Source organism: Apteryx rowi, unplaced genomic scaffold (genome assembly GCF_003343035.1).
Source record: "Apteryx rowi isolate R43461 unplaced genomic scaffold, aptRow1 scaffold_650, whole genome shotgun sequence".
Lineage (NCBI taxonomy): Eukaryota > Metazoa > Chordata > Aves > Apterygiformes > Apterygidae > Apteryx > Apteryx rowi.
The window spans coordinates 462,866-473,543 of record NW_020450928.1 but is presented as its reverse complement, the minus strand read 5'-3'; the positions used below and the strand labels follow the sequence as shown (position 1 = coordinate 473,543).

At 61.4% G+C, this 10,678-nt stretch overlaps 1 protein-coding gene across 1 annotated transcript in view; it reads right to left on the bottom strand.

Moving 5' to 3' along the window:
- The window catches only part of LOC112975119 (protein S100-B-like), a 2,496-nt gene extending 1,981 nt beyond the window's left edge, over positions 1-515 (bottom strand). Inside the window, exons 1-2 of the mRNA XM_026084828.1 lie at positions 378-515; positions 4-52 (exon numbers count right to left, since the gene is read on the bottom strand). Coding sequence (XP_025940613.1) covers positions 4-52; positions 378-515 — 187 coding nt within the window. The remainder of the gene's footprint in view (positions 1-3; positions 53-377) is intronic.
- Positions 516-10,678: the final 10,163 nt, after the last annotated feature.

Below are 10,678 nucleotides of genomic sequence, written 5' to 3'. Positions count from 1 at the left end.
CGCTGTCGAGCGCCTCCATGACCTTGTCGACGGTCTCCTGGTCTTTGATCTCCTGGGGGGAGAGGAAGGGGCCGCTGCCGGGGCAGGGGCGGAGCAAGGAGCCCCACTCCGAGGAGGCTCCCGCTGCTGGCCCTCCCGCTGGATGCGTCCCAGCCCAGGCGTGCCGCGGGGACGGGGTCCCCGGAGCCCCTGGGGCAGGACCGTGCCGTCGTGGGGCAGGGAGGAGATTCCCCTTGGACCCAGCCCCGACCTCCCCCACCGCAGCCGCGGCCGCTGCTCCGGGCCCGGCTGGGGGCAACGCCTGCGCCCACGCCATCGGCACGGGAGAGCGGAGGCAGCCGAGCCGGGCGCCGCAGCATGCCGGGGGCCGTACTCACGCCGAGGAAATGGGGGAGCTCGTTGTTGATGAGCTCCTTCAGCTCCGCTTTCTTCAGCTTGTGCTTGTCACCCTCCTTGCCCGAGTACTGGTGGAAAGCGTCGATGATGGCCACCATGGCCTTCTCCAGCTCGGACATGGTGGCGGCGCGGCCCTGGGGCGGGAGGGAGGCGGCGGGTGCCTCAGCCCGGGCTGTGCCAGAAACGCCTTTGCTTGGCCAGCGCCGGCCCCGGGCGCTCGCAGCGCGGCGGAAAGACCTCGCTGGCGGCTCTGGCTCGGGGACCGAGCCCCGGGGAGGCGGGGAAGGGCCCCCGTCAGCTGCCCCCAGCCCCAGCMCTGCTTGCAGACGCCCCCCGGGAGCGGGGCGGCCGAAACCATTTCCTCGTGCCGTTTTCTCCRGGTGCCACCCCCGCCCTTGAGGACGCGCGGCGTCGCCTCCCTCCTTTGCCCCCCGCGCCTTGGCCCGTGCTTCGTCCGTCTCTGCCGCGGGCGCCTCGGAAAGCTGCTCCTTCGCCCGCCCCGGCGCGGGGTCCCGCCGCTCCTCCGCCGCCCGGTGGGTGCCGCAGGCCTGTCCTGCCCGAGCAGCGGGGGGGACCCGAGCGGCACCCGGCTTTGGTGCCGCCCGCGGGAGGAAACAAGCCCGCACCCCAGCGTCCGTCGCCCGCCCTCGCCCTGCAGACCCTCGCGGCAGCGTCGGTCTCCAGGCTGGCGGCGGCTCCTGCCGCCGCCATGGAGCAGCCGCTGCTCAAGGGCAGAGGCGCAAACCCACCCCCGAAAGCCTCCGAGTGCCGAGAGCAGCCGCAGGCTTTATTTCCCGGGAGGCGGCTGCTGGACGAAGTGGCGCCTGGCCCCGGGCTCCTGTTTCGGCAGCCGCAGGAGCGACGCTGCAGGCACCGCGGTCGCCCCACGGCCGCCCCTCGGCCTGAGACCCTCCGCGGTGCCGCAGTCGCTCCGAGCCCCGTTCCGGGGGCGTTTCACGGAGGCCGGCGTGCGGAGCCCCCCTGGCACCGCCGCGGCTCGCCTGGTCCGGCCGCCCCCGGCCCCTTCCCCGCTCACCTCCCCGCCGGCGGCTGGGCTGCGACGCAGCGATGCGGCCCGGGCGCCCGGGCGGCCGCCGGCTTCTTATGCCGGGGGCGGAGAGCCGGGGCCGCGGGCAGCGCTGCGGCGCCAATGGCAGCCCGAGGCGGGGGCGCCCCGAGCCGGGCACCGGGCACCGGGCCCAGGCCGCGCCGCGCGGGGATGCGCGTGGGGACGCCGGGGCTGGCAGCTGGCCCGCGGCCCGGGTAGCCGCCACTGGGGTGTCCCTGCCCCGAGCCGGGCGCTGGGTGTGCGCGGGCAGCACGGAGCCCCCCGATGTCTGGGGGCCCCGTCCCGGGGCTGCACCAGCTTCGTGGTGGGGGGACGGGGCTCATTTTCTTATATGGGATGGGGATTTGCCCTGCTGCAGCTTGTGCCCACGGCTGTTCGTCCTTCTGCTGTGCCCCTCTGATGTGGGGCTGGCTGCACCAGCCCTGTAACCCCCACTGTGGCTCTATCAGGCTGCCAGTGGCTGAAAGACAGAGTTAGTAGCGGCAGCACTGTCTTTTTGGTGAGTGGTATTTATGGGGACAGTGCCAAATTCATGGGTGTGCCTTTCCGTAGCCTCGCCAAAAGCCAGGTGACGTGGGTTTGGACTACAGAAGGGTGCTTTCACAAGGCTGTCACCTGGCCAGGGACTGACTCCACCACAGCAGCAAGGGAGGGCACATGGTGTCCGTTTTGGGGAGTGTGGTGCTGCTCCGTGGCGGGTTTCTTCTGCCTTCGGTGGTCCTATCCATTTCTTTCTTTGGCTTTGGCTGCCTAAATGCATCTTCAGGGGCACATGCCCCAGTGTCACCCTTACTGGGGGGGGGGGGGGTGTCCCCGATGAGCTTGCAAAGCCAGCAGGATGAGACTGCTGAGTCCGAAGCAGCATTTTGCAAACACTGCGACAGCCCCTCTGGATGCGTAGCCTGCCTTGTGCTCCCAAAATTGTCAGTGGCCCCTCTCCTCTGTTGAGACTGGGCATGCGGGATGACCAAGTGGACCAGAGATGGGGGGGAAAGAGAGGAGATGAGAGAATGCAGTGGGGCAGGAGAGAGCAGGTGGGAGCCGGAGAGCTCAGACGGGAGCTTGAGTCGGAAAAGACCTCCTCTTCTCTGTGCTATTCCCATTTACAGTTGTCCCAGTTACTGTTCCGCAAAATAGTAACCAGCCAAATCCAATGTTTAAGTCCACTGGCTTTCCCGTCCCATCCCCAGCCCTCTCCCCCAAGCCCTCTGTGCTCAGCCAGCCCCACGGATGCAGCCACCCAAGGAACGATGGCTCCCTTCTATGGAGGTATCTGCCCTTCTCCCTCTCCCTTTCTGGCAGAGAAGGCAGTTGCACTGGTCTGCACAAAAACCGGTTCCTGTGAACTCTCTGGGACCCCCATTCTCCTTGCTGGGTGGCCCAGACCAGGCTGATGGTCCTCTTACCCCTGGCGCACAGGTAGGCCCCTGGGTGTGGAGAGATGTGGAGATGCTGGAGGGACATCCGGATCCCCCAGCCCTGGCACAAGTGTCCAGAGATGGGGGATCTTCATCCTTGGGAGTTTCCAACCTCGGCCAGGGGGATGGTGTTGGGGGTGGCCCTGTCCCGAGAGGGAAGTTGGAGGGGAGATGTCAGCAACCCTGTCCCACCAACATGCCAGTGTCTGTATGTGCAGTAACAAGGCTTACAGGGGTAAGCTGGGAGGGCAGCGGCTGCAGGAGCCCTCATGCCTGTCCGTGCCCGCTGTGTGGTCATGTCTGTGTGGGCAGTGTAGCTCAGAAGTCCTTTCTGCCAGCTATAGAAACCATTTGGCCCAAGCAGAGGCGTTAAATGGACTTTTATTGAAAAGAAAAAGCTGTAAGCCTCAGTTTCTGGCAGAGACTCTTTTACAAGGTTGGGCACAGATCAGACGGAGGCGATGAGATGGGGGAGCTGCAGGGCAGCAGGCAACGTCTCTCCCCAGATGCTCCTGGAAGTGCAGGATGAGCAGGTGGCCCATGAAGATGGACACGTGCCGAAGAAACCAGGTTTCCATGGCATTTCAGTGCTCAGCAGTGATGTCCATGTGGTGGACCTGGTGGGTGGGGACCCGGTGGGTGAGGACCTGGCGGGTGGGGACCTGGTGGGTGGGCACCCGGCGGGTGGGGACCCGGCGGGTGAGGACCTGGGTGACCATAAGGTGCGGGCGGGTGTCCCGGCCCGAAGCAGCCTGGGTGCCCCGGCATGCCAGGCCCAGGGTGCGGCGGTGGTGGCCCTCCATGCGGTCCTGCAGGAAGAGGGGACGCGTCAGGGAGCGCGGTGAGGCCCCGGAGCCCTCCCTGCAGAGCCGATGCCTGCGGGGCCGCGCGATCCCATTGGGGGGTAGCCTGGCCTCGGTCCTTTGGGTGCCAGTGGTGACGGCACCGAACGGCTCCCAGGGCCGCGAGGGCCAGGTGGTGCCTGCGGCTCTGCCCCGGCCCCGCTGAGCCCCCTTACCTGGGTGGTGGTTCGACATCCTCTCGCCACCCCCCAGCTGCAAGGGAAGGACACGCTGTTAATGGCCTCTCTCGTAACCTAAGGCCACCGTGCAGGGTATCCCATGGGACCCGTCCCCCGCCTGGGCAGCCCTGGCCCCCTCCAGCCCCTGACCCTCTGCAGAGCGTGGGCTAGGCGACGCCTTCGTGCTGTGAGCGGCCAGGACCCAGCTCGCCCGCCCCCAAAGCTGCCCCCGAGCACAGAGGCACCCATCTCCCCAGGGATCTCACCCCACCACAGGTCCTCCCGGCCGCCCCGTCCCCCTGGGAGTCCACCAACCCAGCAAAGGCCACTGCAGCGAGCACTCTGCCTTCAGTCGCTGAGCCAGGGGCTGTCTCCAACCCGCCTTGGCTCAGGGCCTGCTAGACACGGCAGGGTCCTAACGGTGGGTCCTAGCCCCCCTGCATGGCTGCACTAGAGCTTTCTCGAGACCGTGCATAGCCCCCCCCACACACGTGCAACACGGCTGTCAGCCCCACTTGCCATAAATGTAAAATCTCGAACCTCCGCTTTGGTGGGCAGAGAGGAACCGCAACCTCTCCCAGCAGCAGCCCTGATCGCTGTCCTCGGCACGGCTCTCCCTGGGGTGGTAGGACCAGCCTGCCGGCACCCTTTAAGTAGGTGGGCCCTGCCCAAGCAAGGAAGAATGCTGAGGGCAGGGCTGACACCCATAAAAAAATTCTGTGTGTTTTATAGGTGCTGTAACCATGGAGATGCAGGAAAACATCCGTGGGCCTGGGCACGAAGGTCTGCCCAGCCTTGTAAAAAGGTGGTCAGGGATGGGGTGAGGGAGGGTGGTGGTTTCCACCGTCTGGCATCAGCTGATGGGGTGAGTCAGGTGTCCCTGCCATGTACCCCGGACTATGTCCCGGGCACGGGTGCAGGATCCCGGGAGGGGTCCACCACGGGGTGCGGGACTGCAGTGCCCACGGGACGGAGCCTGGAGCATCTGGTGTGAGTATCGCCATCTCCCTCACCTCCACGGAGGTGCTTAAAGTGCCCGTCCTGACTTCACGGCAGCGTGGATGAATTCCCCTTTCTTCTCCCCCCTGCAGAAAAGCTCTTTATGCCTTATCTGCCCCTGCCGGGAAAGATGGAGTTTTTGTGAGAGCCGCTATAAAAACCATATCTGTCCTTGGAGGGAAACATGTAAACCAGAGATGCTGAAATTTCCACTGCTGTGTGTTGGGTGGGATTTTAATGATCACTTGCTTGAATTTGGCAATAAAATCTGCTCCTGCTGCCTTTCAGAGGGACCTGGAGTCCTTCATCCTGCAGAGGTGAGCCCACATCAAGCAGAAAACGGGATGGCCGGGGGGGGTGGTTCAGGTAGAAATGTCCAAATTCATAGCTGTAAATACCTGGGTTTAAAATCCAGCCTTGACTTCAAGGCGTTGGGTCAGGGACTGTCTGTGTCTGCCCAGCATTCGGCACAGTGGTCCCCTGGGCCCGGGGGCTGCAGGGATACAAGCGCTACTCCCAAATACAGCATCTGTCGGCACCCCCGGACAGAAACACGCCTGTGAGATGATACCTGTTATACATATATACTACAAGTTGAATTTAAAAAGCTCCTGCACGAGCAAACAGCTGTTTGTCCTGCAGAGCCTCAGAGCTTATTCGGGAAGATACAATAAACTGATTTAACTTGAGAATTATGCAACTAATTTGTTATTTATTTTATAAATTAGGCTTAGTTCACACTCAGGTTCAACCCTGGGTACGTTCAGTGACAGTATAATTTTTTCTGAACGACTTACAGTTCTGGTGTCCTTCCCGTGGATGTCATTATGTAGGACAGCGCCTTTGACTTGTGCCTGGAAACGCTTCCACTCTCGTACCACGGGTCCTCGCTAGGGAGAGCTGTGCTGCTTCTCTCACGGAGTTTAAATGGATAAAGGCAACCAGAAGCAGCTTAAAACAGTGATACGGGTATTGCATTTTGGGCTCAATAGCCAGCATTATTGTTATAACGAATCTCTCAAGATGGGCTCCACAAAGAGATCTGCAGTTCCAGTTCTACCAAAATCCTTGGACAATTTATGATAATATTTGTCTATAAAAGGCAACAATGGAAGACAAACCATTTGATTTTATTTTTCTATCTATATAATGAAGCTGCTTTAAAAATTTAGAAAATCTAGTTACGAAACTTGTATTTTTAATAATTGCCCGACTTTATTGCCCAGTCTTAGTAGCTGTCGTACTTTTACCTGGGGACATCATGAGACCTCAGACAGCATGGTCAATGCTTGGCTGAAGATCCTGCATGCCTCTATATGCTTTAAAACATGTGCTTAATGCTAGACTAAAAAATGCAAGGGTACCTTAAAACTGTGGGACAGGGTCTCACATGTATCAAAAGAGGATTGATCAAAGGGCGTTGGCAAAACAGGGGCTAAATAAGGCTTTCTCTGCTGTGAGAGAAGACAGACCTGAAACGGTCGCTGAGAGCCACAATAGATTCAGTGGAAACGCAGGTGTTTTAGAAGCAGCTGAAAAAGAGTGATTTCCTTCTTCCTCTGTCCCTGTCACTGCAATCTGGATCCAGGTGGCCGGGGTGAGCGTTCAGCACCCTGCTCCACCACTGTGTCTTCCCTTTGCACACACTGCAGCCCTCTCCCGCCATGGATGCCGTCTATTCCGGGAGCCAGAGAGATGTCACAGACCGGTGCTTGTCTCATGGACGGGTTTGACGGAGAACACAGATTTTTCTAATGAACTTAAGAATAGCGTCTTGTTGTTTCAGCTGAATTCAGCCAGGAATACACCGAAGTTCAAGGCCACGTTTCAGATGAACGAGAGCATCCTGGTGTTTTCAACTTCAGAGAACTTGTTGCAGCAGCAGTTTGGTGTTTTCCTAAAGGGTTGCAAAAACTGCCAAGGACACAGCGCCCGGCTGGCAGCACGGTCCAGAGCTGCTCCTCTGCACAACCCGAGTGCGGGGTTGTGCCGGGAAGCTGGACACCAGCTATTTGAAGGGCCCGTGGGGGACGTGGCAGGGAGCCAGACCAAGCCCAGGATTTATGAGATGAAAACGGACATGTGGCTACCTCCATTTGTGGTTCCCGACAGGGAGGCACCGTCTTCAGCTCCTAACCTTGCAAATCTTTGTTGGCAGGAGAGATACCCCGCTCCTCCCATGGCGCTGGCCTAGTCTCTGCTCTTGCTCAGATGGAGGCGCAGGGAACATTTGCAGAGGGGTGGCAGAGGTGACACAGGGCCCAGCAGGTCCTTCCTGGGGCAGACAGGCCCCCTCGGGCATTTTGGCCCTTCAAGCAGGGCACTGAATCGAGCCTGCTCTATCTCTCCCCATTGACTTTTACAGGCACCTGCCTGATTCCCAGATGCATCCTGGTGCTTCAGCTCCTAGGGCACATTTGAGGCTTCCCATGAGGGTCCCAGCTCATCCCCGGCTGCTGCGTTTCCAGGTTCAGAAACAGCCACAGCGACCACAGCACCAAGCTGGGGGATCTACAGCAGTCCGGTCTCTGCAAGGGTGCTCTGCGCACCGAGACCGTGAGCACAGCCCCGCCAAGCTAGAAACATCTTCTTCCCCCTCCCACCCAAATTCCTCCGCTTTCATTACTTTTCTTGCCCAGTTCAATGACCGCCAGCCTTTGTCTCACGGTCTGGCAGAGCCTGGTGCCACGACGCCGGAGAAACAAAGAAATACACTGGCTTTTCTCCCTGTGCGCGCTATGAAGAGCCCACATTGTGCTCTGCTGGGCAGAGGGAGGCAAGCAGAGCGCTGAAGTGTTGTGCTCGGCGTTGGGCTGTGTGAAACCTTCTGTTTCTTTAGACACATCAGTGCAAAGCGCTGGCAAGAAAAGGGTGACCCCGAGGAAAGCAGCCCTGCAGTTACAGTCTCCTTCGGGAAGATCAGGGCCGTGAATTTCCAAATATCGGGAGCAGCTCTTTGGGGAGCGCTGAAAGGGGTAAATCTGAAAGTGCGGATCAGTGCCGGCTCCCATGTCCAGGCCTCCGTGACTTGTCACGGGCCAGGTCAGAGGGGAACCTGGCCGGCAGAGCAGTGTTTGCAAGGGTTTGAACCTGGACAAGAAGCAGGGACGTCACTTGGAGCTGCTCGTTAGCAGCGGCAGGAAGGGGCCAAGGTCTCCAGGTTCCTGCCCGGTGCCTGGAGCTCCCTCCTAATCCCCCTGCTCCTTCCCACACTCTCAGCCACCAAGGAGCTCTTTACCTGTGAAATGTAGAAGCTCAGAATGAGCTGGGGTAAAGTGGACAGTGAGAATGGGCAGGAAAAAGAATTTCAAGACTGTTCGAGTTTTGATCTGCCAAGTGACAAGTTTTCTGTTCCATTTTAAGAACAGGTCACCTCACCGTTAAGAATGACATCAAAAAGTGAAGTGATGAGGCAGAACAACCTTGTCTCTGACTACAGTGATGTGCATTGATGCATTTCTTGGCCAAAGAACTAGCGAAAATATCGACCAAGATCAAATTGCTATTGACAGGGAAAAACACTGCACTCCTTTCCTGCTGACTGAGAGCCCCATTTGCATCCAGCTCTTAAAGGAACAAAAATATCCTTGGAAAAGCAAATGTTGCAAGATTGCTGACAGACCACCTCAGCTCTGGGAACACCACCGCCTAGGTGGAGAGCTTCTGAGTAACATGTAAGTGTTGCCTCAGTGGCTTTGGGGAAGAGGGATTGCCAGGGACTGGGTTGTCCAGCAGGCCTGTCTGAGGGCATCTGGGAGATGTTGCTGCATTTGTTTCCACTTCCATCATTTGGGTTACTCCACAGTTTGGGGCTACTTCCCATTTATTTCCCTCTGCCCAGAGCAGACCTGAGGCAGGCTGAAAGCTGGAGCAGCAGCACCTGAACATGTGTGTATCCCAGCTGCTCTTTACATTGCCTCTTCCAAGCAGGGACATTTCAGAAGAGGTCCAGGCCTTCATCCTGCCCCACAAGCACAAGGCTCTTAAGCCCCTCACAATTCTACACAGGAGCCAAATGCGGTAGAAAACGATGCTTCTGGCCTCTCCCTCATGGCTGAGACTAACCTGTTTTCTTGGCAACAGAGGTGTCCAGTTCTCAGTGGGTCACACCAATTCTGAAATTCAATAAAGTCCAAAGAAATATTGCAAATATCAATTCTGTGCTGTGGTGGTGGCATCGCCTCCAGCTGTGCCGTGCATGACGCCGTAAGGGAATCTCAGCTGGAAACTGATGTTTACAGCTTTTTTCCCAAGCAAAAGCATGTTTGGTGACTCAGGTTGGGGCACCATTGCCAAACAGTTTCTGTAGCTGGCAGGAAGGAGGTCTGAGCTCCACTTCCCGCGTGGACGTGGCTACCCAGCAGGTGCAGACAGGTGTAGGGTGCCTGCTGTCCCCCCACACCAAAATGGGGCAGCCAGCCCCACGTCAGAGGGGCACAGCAGAAGGACGAACAGCCTGGGCACAAGCTGCAGCAGGGCAAACCCCCATCCCATATAAGAAAATGAGCCCCGTCCCCCCACCACGAGGCTGGTGCAGCCCCGGGACGGGGCCCCCAGACATCGGGGGGCTCCGTGCTGCCCGCGCACACCCGGCGCCCGGCTCGGGGCAGGGACACCCCAGTGGCGGCTACCCGGGCCGCGGGCCAGCTGCCAGCCCCGGCGTCCCCACGCGCATCCCCGCGCGGCGCGGCCTGGGCCCGGTGCCCGGTGCCCGGCTCGGGGCGCCCCCGCCTCGGGCTGCCATTGGCGCCGCAGCGCTGCCCGCGGCCCCGGCTCTCCGCCCCCGGCATAAGAAGCCGGCGGCCGCCCGGGCGCCCGGGCCGCATCGCTGCGTCGCAGCCCAGCCGCCGGCGGGGAGGTGAGCGGGGAAGGGGCCGGGGGCGGCCGGACCAGGCGAGCCGCGGCGGTGCCAGGGGGGCTCCGCACGCCGGCCTCCGTGAAACGCCCCCGGAACGGGGCTCGGAGCGACTGCGGCACCGCGGAGGGTCTCAGGCCGAGGGGCGGCCGTGGGGCGACCGCGGTGCCTGCAGCGTCGCTCCTGCGGCTGCCGAAACGGGAGCCCGGGGCCAGGAGCTGCTTCGTCCAGCAGCCGCCTCCCGGGAAATAAAGCCTGCGGCTGCTCTCGGCGCTCGGAGGCTTTCGGGGGGTGGGTTTGCGCCTCTGCCCTTGAGCAGCGGCTGCTCCGTGGCGGCGGCAGGAACCGCCGCCAGCCCGGAGACCGACGCTGCCGCGAGGGTCTGCAGGGCGAGGGCGGGTGACGGACGCTGGGGCGCGGGGTTGTTTCCTCCCGCGGGCGGCACCAAAGCCGGGTGCCGCTCGGGTCCCCCCGCTGCTCGTGCGGGACGGGCCCGCGGCACCCACCGGGCGGCGGAGGAGCGGCGGGACCCCGCGCCGGGGCGGGCGAAGGAGCAGCTTTCCGAGGCGCCCGCGGCAGAGACGGACGAAGCACGGGCCAAGGCGCGGGGGGCAAAGGAGGGAGGCGACGCCGCGCGTCCTCAAGGGCGGGGGTGGCACCYGGAGAAAACGGCACGAGGAAATGGTTTCGGCCGCCCCGCTCCCGGGGGGCGTCTGCAAGCAGKGCTGGGGCTGGGGGCAGCTGACGGGGGCCCTTCCCCGCCTCCCCGGGGCTCGGTCCCCGAGCCAGAGCCGCCAGCGAGGTCTTTCCGCCGCGCTGCGAGCGCCCGGGGCCGGCGCTGGCCAAGCAAAGGCGTTTCTGGCACAGCCCGGGCTGAGGCACCCGCCGCCTCCCTCCTGCCCCAGGGCCGCGCCGCCACC